This window comes from Eubalaena glacialis, chromosome 7, assembly GCF_028564815.1.
Source record: "Eubalaena glacialis isolate mEubGla1 chromosome 7, mEubGla1.1.hap2.+ XY, whole genome shotgun sequence".
In the NCBI taxonomy this organism is placed as follows: domain Eukaryota; kingdom Metazoa; phylum Chordata; class Mammalia; order Artiodactyla; family Balaenidae; genus Eubalaena; species Eubalaena glacialis.
This window is the reverse complement of record NC_083722.1, coordinates 60,384,724-60,400,402: the sequence shown is the minus strand read 5'-3', so window position 1 is coordinate 60,400,402 and position 15,679 is coordinate 60,384,724. Positions and strand designations below refer to the sequence as shown.

Below are 15,679 nucleotides of genomic sequence, written 5' to 3'. Positions count from 1 at the left end.
TCCTTAATCACTGCTGCAATCAAGAATCAGAACTGTTCCATCGGACTTCCCTGGTGGCGCAGTGGTTAAGAATCCACCTGCCAGTGCAGGGGACACGGGTTCAATACCTGGTCCGGGAAGATCCCACATGCCACGGAGCAACTAAGCCCGTGCACCACAACTACTGAGCCTGCGCACCTAGAGCCCATGCTTCGCAACAAGAGAAGTCACTGCAACGAGAAGCCTGCGCACCGCAACGAAGAGTAACCCCCGCTCGCCGCCACTAGAGAAAGCCTGCATGCAGCAACGAAGACCCAATGCAGCCAAAAAATAAATAAATAAATGAATAAAAATTAAAAAAAAAAAACTGTTCCATCACCACGCGGTTCCCTCGTGCCACCCCTTTTATAGCCACACCTCTCCCCTCTCCCCTGGCCACCACTAATTAGTTCTCCATCTCTATAAGCTTTGTTATTATATAAATGGAGTCATGCAGTATGTAACCTTTGGAGATTGGATTTTTTTCACTTTGCATAGTTCTCTGGAGATTCATCCAGATTGTTGCATATACCAAGTTTGTTCCTTTTTATTGCTAAGTAGTATTCCATGGTATGGATTACCACAGTTTGCATAACCATTGAAGGACATCTGTAATGTTTAGAGTTTGGGTCTCTGACGAGTAAAATGTTATGAACATTCATGTATCAGTTTTTGCAGGAACGTAAGTTTTCATTTCTCTTGGTCATATACAGAATGTAGGAATGCAGTTGCTGGGTCATACGGCAGTTGCATGCTTAGTTTTTAAAGAAACTGCTAACCTGTTTTCCAGAGTGGCTGTACTATTGACCTCTGATTTGATGAAAGTGTTTCGTAGGATAAAATTTTGATTATATATACTTACGTATGTGTTGATTTTGGTAGCAGTCTTATTGCCATTAATATATCTGGTTGCTCCTGCTGGCCTGACTTGTGTGAGACAGCATTTCCCAAAAGGCTTTGACTTGGGTCATCAGTCATTTTGATGGTTTAATGCCCAGAAGGAAATTCCCTTAGCTTCTACAAAACCCACACAAACTGCACAAGTGAATCTCTTCTCTTCCTTCCTATTTCTAGAGGAGAGTTAGCCTCACACCTTGAGCCCTGAATCTTGCCTTTAGAGATCCTCTTTTCTTTCTCTGTCTTTAGACATCTTACAGGTTTCTGTCTGAGCATTTAAACATGCTCAGTTCTCTCCTGTCTTTAAATTCCTTTCCCTTTGACCTCATCCACTGGGTGACTGGGCTGCCTCTATTGTACTGCCTTGTCTAGCCCTCACTTCCAGTGTACAGTACAGTAATCTAGGTTGCCTCCCTGAGCACACTGAAATGGTCCTGTTGATGTCACCAGCAACCCTGTAGCTCAGTCTCATGTAAGCGTTTCAGTACTTTTAAGTAGCATTCAGCACTCTTGATTACTTGCTCTGAGTAGAAATACTTTCTCTTGATCGACTACCCCTTGGACTGCTGCTCCTAATTGTCCTTTGCTGTTGTCTCCCCCTCTGTTCATCCCTTAAATCTTGGGGTTCCTCACAGTTCTGCACAGGGCCGACTTTCCTCATTCTGGGTAATCTCCCACATCTTGGTCTCCACCTCAGACCTGTCCCCTGAGCTCCAGACCCATATATCCTTTTGCCTCGTAGCCAGCTCCACCTAACTCTTCCGCAGACCTCTCATATACAGCGTATTTAAAATGGAATTTATTTTCTTCCCAGCACCCTTGCCTCTTAAAAAGAAGAAAAACTCTTCTTTCTTCAGTGAGGCACCAGTGTGTTAATACCACATCACACAACAGTGGGAGCGCTGTTAAAAGCATCTGCATTTAATTGAGTTGGCGAATTAGCCAGAGATAACTGTTCTCCATTCAGTGCAAATGCATAAAAATTATACTTTAAAAAAAATTATTTAACTGCGCTGCATCTTAGTTGCGGCACGTGGGATCTTCACTGCTACGTGCGGGATCTTCATTGCAGCATGCAAACTCTTAGTTGCGGTATGGGAGATCTAGTTCCCTGACTAGGGATCGAACCCAGGCCCCCTGCATTGGGAGTGCAGAGTCTTAGCCACTGGACCACCAGGGAAGTCCCCAAAATTATACTTTTAATGGCCAGTTAAATAACTGCAAGACTAAAATTGAATGTGAAAAGGAATTGTTTCTATGAAAATAAATTGAATGCTTTGGAAAGACCAAAAAAGCTACTAAAATACTTGCAGTGGAATTAAGTAAGAGCAAGGCAACTGTGAAAGGCCAGTAAAACTAGTCCGACTCTAGAAGGATTCTGCGCGCTGCTTCTCAGGTGTCCCAGATCTTGCTCCACTTCAAATAACATCATAACATCTGGAAGTGGTAGTCATAAATGATGGAAGTGATTAATGCAGAGAACACGATGGGGAATTCCAATCAGGTGCATTCTCAAAGAAAAGGCCCACTTCAAAAGACTGAATAAATAAATGTGCCTTTTTGTTCTAAATGAAAATAAAATGGTTTAAGCATATATGTATTATCTTGTTTCCTATTCCGTTTGTATTCATCCTGTCTGATGAGGGCTTCTACTGCATCTTCCAGTGATTTCACTCTTTTCCATTACTACTACCCTGCTCACTACCTTTCCTCTGATTTCTGACATCAGCTTCCCCAACTGGATGTCCAGCCCCAGTTTTGCCCTCCCCCACTGTCTCCCCCTCCCCGTCTCCCCCACCATCTCTCCTCCCTGTCCCTTCTTTATATTGTAGCTATAAAGAACTACTAAAAGCATAAACCTGATCATGTTACCCCTTTGCTTTATAAATTTATTTATTTATTTATTAAAATTTATTCTTGGGTGCGTTGGGTCTTCGTTGCTGCGTGCAGGCTTTCTCTAGTTGTGACGAGCGGGGGCTACTCTTCGTTGCGGTGCGCGGTCTTCTCATTGCAGTGGCTTCTCTTTGTTGTGGAGCACGGGCTCTAGGCACGCGGGCTTCAGTAGTTGTGGCACGTGGGCACACTAGTTGTGGCTCACGGGCTCAGTAGTTGTGGCTCTTGGGCTCCAGAGCACAGGCTCAGTAGTTGTGGCGCTCAGGCTTAGTTGCTCCACGGCATGTGGGATCTTCCCAGACCAGGGCTCAAACCTGTGCCCCTTGCATTGGCAGGCGGATTCTTAACCACTGCGCCACCAGGGAAGTCCCTACCCCTTTGCTTTAAAAACCCTTAAAATCCAGATTCCTTAAACTAGTAAAAGGGGGCATTTAGATCTGGTCTCTGCTTATTACCTCTCTGGTCTCATTTCATCATTTCTGTGCTGCCATCCCCTCCCTTCTGACGCGTTAGCCATGTTGACTCAACTCACTTTCACAGTTGAGTGGAGGTTGTGGGATATCTGTGTGTGGTTGGCGTGGGAAGGTACCGAGCTCTCTCACTTCTAGGTCTTTCTGTGCACTGCTTCTCTGCCTGGAACTTTTCCCCCTATCTTTCACCCCACAACTGACTCTACTGTCCTTCTGGTCTCGGCTTTCCTTCCGGAAGCCCTTCCCAACCTCCAGGTTGAGTGCCTTTTCTGTGTGCTTTTATAACAACACCCCGGACTTCTCCTATTCTAGCATTTAGCACACAGTAGGTACTTAATTATCTGTGTACCTGTATTCCCTTCAAGGCAACTGGAGTGTAAATTATGTGTAGATCAGGTTCATTCAGTAATCTTTTTTTTTTTTTTTTAAAGCTTTCCGTTTCTTTTCTTTTTTTTTTAATTTTATTTATTTATTTATTTATTTATGGCTGTGTTGGGTCTTCGTTTCTGTGCGAGGGCTTTCTCTAGTTGCAGTGAGCGGGGGTCACTCTTCATCGCGGTGCACGGGCCTCTCACTATCGCGGCCTCTCTTGTTGCGGAGCACAGGCTCCAGACACGCAGGCTCAGTAGTTGTGGCTCACGGGCCTAGTTGCTCCGTGGCATGTGGGATCTTCCCAGACCAGGGCTCGAACCCGTGTCCCCTGCATTAGCAGGCAGATTCTCAACCACTGTGCCACCGGGGAAGCCCTCATTCAGTAATCTTGTTTGCTGAGTCTCCACTTGATAAATATTTGAGTGAACAGGTGGTGTTTTCTGAATACTGTAGGTTTCCCTGAAAAACACTTAAGCAAAATGTTTTGTTTCTTTTGTAGGTGCTGTCTGTGTTGGCCTTTATCTGTGAGGAAGTTGTGTCACAATGTACTTTGTGTGGAGGCCTTTATTTTTTCGAATTTGTAAGCTGCAGTGCCTTTCTGCTGAGTCTCCTTATGCTGATTGTGTACTGCACTCCAGTTTATGACAAAGTTGATCCCGCAAAAGTCAAGTCATCGGTAAGCATGAAAAAATATAATCCCTATAACAAGAATTTAGATATTTTTGGATCTTGTGTAGTTGTATTGTTCACAGTAGTAATGCTTTCATAACTCAGTAACAGGAAAAGACTCTATCCATTGTTCCAGCTCTGCCTCTAAGCAACTCAGTTTTTCCCTGCCAGATGGTATGGTAGAGGGGGAAGGTGAAATTAGAACGAGAGTGACAGACACTGCTGATAATTTACAGTTATTGGTCGTTTAATCTAATTCACATGAGGTATTTTGTAAAAACTAGGGTTTTGTCACTTTTGATTTCTCACATTTCAGACTGTCACTCACTGGTTCTACAGTTATTCACTGTGTGCCTATTGTAGGCCAGGCGTTATGCCGGACGTAAGAGATGGAGTAATGAACTAACGTGATATATTGATATTTCTGAAGCCTTTAAACAAAAGAACATGTAATTCTACCTATTTTGTTTTGATTTTATTTTATGAAAGAAAGTTCTCTATAAGTGAATTTAGAAGATATTTGTTAAATTCATTGTGCAGAAATTTCCCTTTTAATAAAAGTCTATGTGAGAATTTTATACTCACAAAATTAGAGATGTATAACTTTCTAAAGACTTAGTCTGCTGACCCTCTGTTTTTATTTGAGTATAATATGGATTTTTGAGATAACAAATAAGATAATTTACATAGTTACTGCATTTAAGGAAGAAAGAATTGAGCAGTTTATTTCTTCAATAGCATTCAAGTTATCAGGAGTGGTTTATGAGGAATTGTAACTATCAGGGTTGATTTATGAAAGAATTCACAGTTTTGAGGGAAAAGATAAAAATTAGGGTAAATTTTAACTAATAAAAAAAGAGAGGGACTTTCCTGGTGGCACAGTGGTTAACAATCCGCCTACAAACACTTCTGCTCGGCCAACTGGCAAAAGAAGTGGCCCACACCATCGAGAGTCCCATTGTTCCTGTCGAAATAGAAGCCCAGAGAGAGCTACAGGGTGAAAGTCAAAGGGAGATCAATCAAGAAAAAATGGACAAAGAAGACAGGAGATAAACAGAAAACAGGAGGAAGAAACTCTTGAGAAAAAAAACAGAAAAAAGAGAAGAATAACAGATGGAGCCGTGTGGCTGACAGGGTCTTGGTGCTCAGGCCGGGTATCAGGCCTGTGCCTCTGAGGTGGGAGAGCCAAGTTCAGGACATTGGTCCACCAGAGACCTCCTGGCTCTACGTAATATCAAACGGCAAAAGATCTCCCAGAGATCTCCATCTCAACGCTAGGACCCAGCTCCACTCAACGACCAGCAACCTACAGTGCTGGATGCCCTATGCCAAACAACTAGCAAGACAGGAACACAACACCACCATTAGCAGAGAGGCTGCCTAAAATCATAATGAGGTCACAGACACCCCCAAACACACCACCAGACACAGTCCTGCCCACCAGAAAGACAAGATCCAGCCTCATCCACCAGAACACAGGCACTAGTCCCCTCCACCAGGAAGCCTACACAACCCACTGAACCAACCTTAGCCACTGGGGGCAGACACCAAAAACAACGGGAACTACGAACCTGCAGCCTGCGAAAAGGAGACCCCAAACACAGTAAGTTAAGCAAAATGAGAAGACAGAGAAACACACAGCAGATGAAGGAGCAAGGTAAAAACCCACCAGACCAAACAATTGAAGAGGAAATAGGCAGTCTACCTGAAAAAGAATTCGGAGTAATGATAGTGAAGATGATCCAAAATCTTGGAACTAGAATGGAGAAAATATAAGAAACGTTTAACAAGGACCTAGAAGAACTAAAGAGCAAACAAACAATGATGAACAACACAATAAATGAAATTAAAAATTCTCTAGAAGGAATCCATAGTAGAATGACTGAGACAGAAGAACAGATAAGTGACCTGGAAGATAAAATAGTGGAAATAACTACTGCAGAGCAGAATAAACAAAAAAGAATGAAAACAATTGAGGACAGTCTTAGAGACCTCTGGGACAACATTAAACGCAACAACATTAGAATTATAGGGGTCCCAGAAGAAGGAGAGAAAAAAGAAAGGGACTGAGAAAATATTTGAAGAGATTATAGTTGAAAACTTCCCTAACATGGGAAAGGAAGTAGTTAATCCAAGTCCAGGAAGCACAGAGAGTCCCATACAGGATAAATCCAAGGAGAAACATGCCAAGCCACATACTAATCAAACTATCAAAAATTAAATACACAGAAAAGATACTAAAAGCAGCACGGGAAAAACAACAAATAACATACAAGGGAATCCCCATAAGGTTAACAGCTGATCTTTCAGCAGAAACTCTGCAAGCCAGAAGGGAATGGCAGGACATATTTAAAGTGATGAAAGGGAAAAACCTACAACCAAGATTAGTCTATCCAGCAAGGATCTCGTTCAGATTAGACGGAGTAATTAAAACCTTTACAGACAAGCAAAAGCTAAGAGAATTCAGCACCACCAAACCAGCTTTACAACAAATGCTAAAGGAACTTCTCTGCAGGAAACACAAGAGAAGGAAAAGACCTATAATAACAAACCCCAAACAATTAAGAAAATGGTAATAGGAACATACATATTGATAACTACCTTAAATGTAAAGGATTAAATGCTCCCACGAAAAGACATAGACTGGCTGAATGGATACATAAACAAGACCCATCTATATGCTGTCTACAAGAGACACACTTCAGACCTAGGGACCCATTCAGACTGAAAGTGAGGGGATGGAAAAAGATATCATGCAAATGGAAATCAAAAGAAAACTGGAGTAGCAATTCTCATATCAGACAAAATAGATTTTAAAATAAAGACTCTTGCAGAAGACAAAGAAGGACACCAAGGGATCAATCCAAGAAGAAGATATAACAATTGTAAATATTTATGCACCCAACATAGGAGCACCTCAATACATAAGGCAAATGCTAACAGCCATAAAAGGGGAAATAGACAGTAATACAATCATAGTGGGGGACTTTAACACCCCACTTTCACCAATGGACAGATCATCCAAAATGAAAATAAATAAGGAAACACAAGCTATACATGATACATTAAACAAGATGGACTTAATTGATATTTATAGGACATTCCATCCAAAAACAACAGAATACACTTTCTTCTCAAGTGCTCATGGAACATTCTCCAGGATAGATCATATCTTGGGTCACAAATCAACCCTTGGTAAATTTAAGAAAATTGAAATCATATCAAGTATCTTTTCCGACCACAATGCTATCAGACTAGATATCAATTACAGAAAAAAACTCTGTAAAAAATACAAACCCATGGAGGCTAAACAATACACTACTAAATAACCAAGAGATCACTGAAGAAATCAAAGAGGAAATCAAAAAATGCCTAGAAACAAATGACAGTGAAAACACGACGACCCAAAACCTATGGGATGCAGCAAATGCAGTTCTAAGAGGGAAGTTTATAGCAATACAATCCTACCTCAAGAAACAAGAAACATCTCAAACAACCTAACCTTACACCTAAAGCAATTAGAGAAAGAAGAACAAAAGAGCCCCAAAATAGCAGAAGGAAAGAAAACATAAAGATCAGATCAGAAGTAAATGAAAAAGAAATGAAGGAAGAATAGCAAAGATCAATAAAACTAAAAGCTGGTTCTTTGAGAAGAGAAACAAAATTGATAAACCATTAGCCAGACTCATCAAGAAGAAAAGGGAGAAGACTCAAATCAGTAGAATTAGAAATGAAAAAGGAGAAGTAACAGCTGACACTGCAGAAATACAAAGGATCATGAGAGATTACTACAAGCAACTATATGCCAATAAAACAGACAACCTGGAAGAAATGGACAAATTCTTAGAAAAGCACAACCTTCCGAGACTGAACCTGGAAGAAATAGAAAATATAAACAGAACAGACACAAGCACTGAAATTGAAACTGTGATTAAAAATCTTCCAACAAACAAAAGCCCAGGACCAGATGGCTTCACAGGCGAATTCTGTCAAGCATTTAGAGAAGAGGTAACACTTATCCTTCTCAAACTCTTCCAAAATATAGCAGAGGGAGGAACACTCCAAAACTCATTCTATGAGGCCACCATCACCCTGATACGAAAACCAGACAAAGATGTCACAAAGAAAGAAAACTACAGGCCAATATCACTGATTAACATAGATGCAAAAATCGTCAACAAAATACTAGGAAACAGAATCCAACAGCACATTAAAAGGATCATACACCATGATCAAGTGGGGTTTACCCCTGGAACGCAAGGATTCTTAAATATACACAAACCAATCAATGTGATACACCATGTTAACAAATTGAAGGAGAAAAACCATATGATCATCTCAGTAGATGCAGAAAAAGCTTTCAACAAAATTCAACCCCCATTTATGATAAAAACCCTCCAGAAAGTAGGCATAGAGGGAACTTACCTCAACATAATAAGGGCCATATATGACAAAGCCACAGCCAACATCATTCTCAATGGTGAACAACTGAAACCATTTCCACTAAGATCAGGAACAAGACAAGGTTGCCCACTCTCACCCTTTTTATTCAACATAGTTTTGGAAGCTTTAGCCATGGCAGTCAGAGAAGAAAAAGAAATAAAAGGAATCCACATTGGAAAAGAAGAAGTAAATCTGCCACTGTTTGCAGATGACATGGTACTATCCATAGAGAATCCTAAAGACTCTACCAGAAAACTGCTAGAGCTAATCAATGAATTTGGTAAAGTAGCAGGATACAAAATTAATGCACAGAAATGTCTTGCATTCCTATACACTAAGAACGAAAGATCAGAAAGAGAAATTAAGGAAACACTCCCATTTACCATTGCGACAAAAAGAATAAAATACCTAGGAATAAACCTACCTAAGGAGACAAAAGACCTGTATGCAGAAAACTATAAGACACTGATGAAAGAAATTAAAGATGATACAAACAGATGGAGAGATATACCATGTTCTTGGATTGGAGGAATCAACATTTTGAAAATGACTATACTACCCAAAGCAATCTACAGATTCAATGGAATCCCTATCAAGCTACCAATGGCATTTTTCGCAGAAGTAGAACAAAAAATTTCACAATTTATATAGAAACACAAAAGACCCTGAGTAGCCAAAGCAATTTTGAGAAAGAAAAATGGAGCTAGAGGAATCAGGCTCCCTGCCTTCAGACTATACTACAAAGCTACAGTATCAAGACAGTATGGTACTGACACAAAAACAGAAATACAGATCAATGGAACAGGATAGAAAGCCCAGAGATAAACCCATGCACATATGGTCACCTTATTTTTTATGAAGGAGGCAAGACTATACAATGGAGAAAAGACAGCCTCTTCAGTAAGTGGTGCTGGGAAAACTGGACAGCTACATGTAAAAGAATGAAATTAGAACACTCCCTAACACCGTACACAAAAATAAACTCAAAATGGATTAAAGACCTAAATGTAAGGCCAGGCACTATAAAACTCTTAGAGGAGAACATAGGCAGAACACTCTATGACATAAATCACAGTAAGATCCTTTTTGACCCACCTCCTAGAGAAATGGAAATAAAAACAAAACTAAACTAATGGGACTTAATGAAACTTAAAAGCTTTTGCACAGCAAAGGAAACCATAAACCAGAAGAAAAGACAGCCCTCAGAATGGGAGAAAATATTTGCAAACGAAGCAATTGACAAAGGATTAATCTCCAAAATTTACAAGCAGTTCATGCCGCTCAATATCAAGAAAACAAACAACCCAATCCAAAAATGGGCAGAAGACCTAAATAGACCGTTCTCCTAAGAAGATATACAGATTGCCAACAAACACATGAAAGTATGCTCAACATCACTAATTATTAGAGAAATGCAAATCAAAACTACAATGAGGTATCACCTCACACCAGTCAGAATGGCCATCATCAAAAAATCTACAAGCAGTAAATGCTGAAGAAGGTGTGGAGAAAAGGGGACCCTCTTGCACTGTTGGTGGGAATGTAAATTGATACAGCCACTATGGAGAACAGTATGGAGGTTCGTTAAAAAACTAAAAATAGAACTACCATAGGACCCAGCAATCCCACTACTGGGCATATACCCTGAGAAAACCATAATTCAAAAAGAGTCATGTACCACAATGTTCACTGCAGCTCTATTTACAATAGCCAGGTCATGGAAGCAAGCTAAGTGTCCATCGACAGATGAATGGATGAAGAAGATGTGGCACATATATACAATGGAATATTACTCAGCCATAAAAAGAAACAAAATGGAGTTATTTGTAGTGAGGTGGATGGACCTAGCATCTGTCATACAGAGTAAAGTCAGAAAGAGAAAAACAAATACCGTATGCTAACACATGTATATGGAATCTAAAGAAAAAAGAATGGTTATGAAGAACCTAGGGGTAGGACAGGAAGAAAGACGCAGATGTAGAGAATGGACTTGAGGACACGAGGAGGGGGAAGGGTAAGCTGGGACGAAGTGAGAGAGTGGCATGGACTTATATATACTGCCAAAATATATAGCTAGTGGGAAGCAGCCGCATAGCACAGGGAGATCAGCTTGGTGCTTTGTGACCACCTAAAGGGGTGGGATAGGGAGGGTGGGAGGGAGACACAAGAGGGAGGAGATATGGGGATATATGTATATGTATAGCTGATTCACTTTGTTATAAAGCAGAAACTAACACACCATCGTAAAGCAATTATACTCCAATAAAGATGTTAGAAAAAATAAAAAACAAAAATAATCCGCCTACCAATTTGGGGGACATGGGTTCGATCCCTGGTCTGGCAAGATTCCCACATGCCGCTAAGCAACTAAGCCCGCACGCCACAACTACTGAGCTCTGTGCTCTAGAGCCCGCGAGCCACAACTACGAAGCCCAAGCCCGCACGCCTAGAGCCCATCCTCCGCAACAAGAGAAGCCACTGCAATGAGAAGCCTCTGCACCGCAGTGAAGAGTAGCCCCTGCTCGCTGCAGCTAGAGAAAGCCAGTGTGCAGCAGCAAAGACCCAGTGCAACAAAAATAAATAGAGAGAGAACTGGATAAATACAAAGCAGTAAGATTTTATTGTTTTAAATTAATGAGAAGCAAGCGTTGGGTCCTATATTGATCATACACCTAAGATTTACTTTTTTCTGTATACTCGTTTGTACGTCTTTAGTTTTGTACCATAAGAATCTATTGCCGCCTTTCACTTATTTATTTTTTTGCATTTAAAAAATTTTATTGAAGTCTAGTTGATTTACAGTGTTGTGTTAATTTTTGCTGTACTGCAAAATGATTCAGTTATACGTATATATATTCTTTTTCATTATGGTTTATCACAGATATTGAGTATAGTTCCCTGTGCTATACAGTAGGGCCTTGTTGTTTATCCATCCTATATATACTAGTTTGCATCCGCTAATCCCAAACTCTCAATCCTTCCCTTTCCCACCCTCCCTCCCCTTTGGCAACCACAAGTCTTTTCTCTAAGTCCACGAGTGTGTTTGTTTAGTAAATAAGTTCATTTGTGTTGTATTTTAGATTCCACATATAAGTGATATCATATGGTATTTGTCCTTCTCTGTCTAACCTACTTCACTTAGATGGACCTAGAGATCATCATAGTATGTTGCTGCAAATGGTGTGATTTCATTTTTTTATGGCTGAGTAATATTCCATTGTGTGTATGTGTGTGTGTGTGTGTATACACACACACACATACATATATATATATATATATATACACACCACATTTTCTTTATCCAGTCATTTGTTGATGGACATTTAGGTAGTTTCCATGTCTTGGCTATTGTAAATAGTGCTGCTGTGAGTATTGGGGTGCATGTATATTTTTGAATTACAGTTTTGTCTGGGTGTATTCCCAGGAGTGTAATTGCTGGATCATATGGTAACTCTATTTTTAGTTTTTTGAGGAGCCTCCATACTGTTTTCCATAGTGGCTATACCAATTTACATTCCCACCAGCAGTGTAAGAGGGTTCCCTTTTCTCCACACCTACTCCAACATTTATTATTTGTAGACTTTTTAATGATGGCTGTTTTGACCAGTGTGTGGTGGTGTACCTCATTGTAGTTTTGATTTGCATTTCTCTGATAATTAGCGATGATGAGCATGTTTTCATGTGCCTATTGGCCATCTGTATATTTTCTTTTCAGAAATGTCTATTTAGGTCTTCTCACCATTTTTTGATTGGGCTTTTTTTGTTATTGAGTTGTTTGAGCTGTTTGTATATTTTGGAAGTTAAGCCCTTGTCAGTCACATCATTTGCAAATATTTTCTCCCAGTCCATAGGTAGTCTTTTCGTTTTGTTTATGGCTTCCTTTGCTTTACAAAAGCTTGTAAGTTTGATTAGGTCCCATTTGTTTATTTTTGCTTTTATTTCTATTGCCTTGGGTGACTGGTATGATTGGTACAACTTACGTCAGAGAATGTTTTGTCTATGTTCAAGGAGTTTTATGGTGTCATGTCTCATATTTAAATCTTTAAGCCATTTTGAATTTATTTTTGTGTATGGTGTGATGGTGTGTTCTAACTTCATTGATTTGCATGTGGCTGTCCAACTTTTCGAATACCACTTGCATTAGAAGCGTGGAGTCTTAACCACTGGACAGCCAGGGAAGTCCCTGTAGGGAGTTTTTTTTGTTTTTTGTTTTTTTTTACTACAGATTCTGTTTCACTTCTCGTGATTGGTCTGTTCAAATTATTTCTTCTTGATTCACTTTTGGTGGGCTGTATGTTTCTAGAAAGTTGTCCATTTCTTCTAGATTGTCAAATATGTTGGCATATAATTGTTCATGGTATTCTCTTATGGTTTTTTTGTATTTCTGCAGTATCAGTTGTGATTTTTCCCCTTTCATTTCTTATTTTGCTTATTTGGGTCTTGTCTCTTTTCTTCTTGGTGCACCTGGCCAGAGGCTTGTCAATTCTGTTTACCCTTTCAAAGAACCAGCTCTTGGTTTTATTGATTTTTTTTTTCTATTTTTTTAATCTCTATTTTATTTATTTCCTCTCTGATCGTTATTATTTCCTTTCTTCTGCTGACTTTAGGTTTTGTTTGTTCTTCTTTTTCTGATTATTTTAGGTGGTGGGTTAAGTTATTTCAGATTTTTCTTGTTTCTTAAAGAAGGCCTGTGTCACTATGAACTTTCTTCTAAGAACTGCTTTTGTTGCATCCCATAGATTTTGTTTATCTTTTTTGGCTGCGCTACACGACTTGTGGGATCTTACTTCCCTGATCAGGGATTGAACCCGGGCCCTCAGCAGTGAGAGCACGGAGTCCTAATCACTGGACCACCGGGGAATTTCCCCATAGATTTTGTATGGTTGTGTTTTCATTGTCATTTGCCTCAAGGTATTTTTTAATTTCTTCTTTGATTTCACCATTGACCCATTGGTTATTTTAGGAGCACGTTGTTTAGTCTCCATGTAATTGTTTTTTTTCTTGTTTCTTTTTCTGTTGTTGATTTCTAGTTTCATGCTGTTGTGGTCAGAAACGATGCTTGAAATAATTCCTATACCCTTAAATTTGTTGAGGCTTGTTTTGTGCCCTAGTATGTGGTCAATCCTAGAGAACATTCCATGTGCGCTTGAAAAGAATGTGTATTCTTTTTGGGGGTGTAATGTCCTGAAAATATCAACTAAGTCTAACTGTTCTATTGTATCACTTAGGATCTCTGTTGCCTTATTCATTTTCTGTGTAGAAGATCTGTCCATTGATGTGAGTGGGGTGTTAAAATCTACTATTACTGTACTCCTGTCAGTTTCTCCCTTTAGGTGTGTGTTTGTATTATGTATTTGGGTGCTCCTATGTTGGGTGCATATATGTTGACAAGTGTAATATCCTCTCCTTGTATTGATCCTGTTATCATTATATAGTGTTCTTTATCTTTCTTTATAGCCTTTGTTTTAAAGCCTATTTTGTCTGATATGAGTATTGGCAATCCCCACTTTCTTGTCATTTTCGTTTGCATGAAACATCTTTTTCCAACTCCTCACTTTAAATCTAGGTGTGGCCTTTGCCCTAAAGTGGGTCTTTTTTTTTTTTTTAATTATTTATTTATTTGTTTTTGGCTGCGTTGGGTCTTCGTTGCTATGCACGGGCTTTCTCTAGTTGCGGCAAGCGGGGGCTACTCTTTGTTGCGGTGCGTGGGCTTCTCATTGCAGTGGCTTCTTTTGTGCAGAGCACAGGCTCTAGGCACGTGGGCTTCAGTAGTTGTGGCACGTGGGCACACTAGTTGTGGCTTGCGGGCTCTAGAGCACAGGCTCAGTTGTTGTGGTACACAGGCTTAGTTGCTCCACGGCATGTGGGATCTTCCTGGACCAGGGCTCGAACCCGGGTCCCCTGCGTTGGCAGGCGGGTTCTTAACCACTGTGCCACCAGGGAAGTCCCTAAAGTCGGTCTCTTGTAGGCAGCATAGTGTATGTAGGCTCTTGTTTCATCCAGTCTGCCATTCTGTGTCTTTTGATTGGAGCATTTAGTCCATTGACATTTAAAGTAATTATTGATAGATACGTATTTATTGCCATTTTAAACCTTGTTTTCCTGTTGATTTTATGTTTCTTCTTTGTCCCTTTTTGTTTTTCCTTTTGTGGTTTGAAGACTTTCTTTGGTATTATGCTTATGTTCTCTTCTTTTTGGTGTTTCTGAACCTATTGTGTGTTTTTGATTTGTGGTTGCCCTGTTTTTCAAGTATATTAACCCTTCCCATTTGCTTTAGACTGGTAATCATATAGGTTCGAACACATTCTAGAAAAAAAAATTACATTTTCTTACTCTCCTCCCCCACATTTGATGATTTTGATGTCTTCTTTTACAACTTCATGTTCTTCCTTTTGCTGTTCTTTGTGGTTATCATCACTTTCACAGAAATTTTTGATTTTCTTTTTTTAAATCTGTATATGAGCTTACTTAAGTGATTTACTTTCTGATTAGGATTTTCTCTTTCCTATAGATTCTTCTTTTCTATTTAGAGAAGACCTTTCAATATTTCCCTTAGGATGGGTTTGGTTTTGCTGTATTCTTTTAGTTTTTGTTTGTCTGAGAAATTCTTTATTTTTCCTTCTATTCTAAATGATAATCTTGCTGGGTAGAGTATCCTAGGTTGCAGATTTTTCCCTCTCAGGACTTTGAATGTATCTTGCCACTCCCTTCTGGCCTGCAACATTTCTTTGTTTTTTTTTCCATAGACACCTTTTTTTGGGGGGGCGGGGGGGGCTGCATTGGGTCTTCATTGTGGCATGTGGGATCTTCATTGCGGCATGCAGGATCCTCTTTTGCTGTGGCATGTGGGCTCTTCATTGCAGCGCATGGGCTTCTCTCTAGTTGTGGTGTGCGGGTTTTCTCTCTCTAGTTGAGTT

The 15,679-nt window shown here is 39.9% G+C and overlaps 1 protein-coding gene across 1 annotated transcript in view; it reads left to right on the top strand.

The window, feature by feature from the left end:
• CMTM6 (CKLF like MARVEL transmembrane domain containing 6) overlaps positions 1-15,679 on the top strand; it is a 41,272-nt gene that overhangs the window by 14,207 nt on the left and 11,386 nt on the right. Inside the window, exon 2 of the mRNA XM_061195229.1 lies at positions 4,150-4,326. Within this exon, the coding sequence (XP_061051212.1) occupies positions 4,150-4,326 (177 nt within the window). The remainder of the gene's footprint in view (positions 1-4,149; positions 4,327-15,679) is intronic.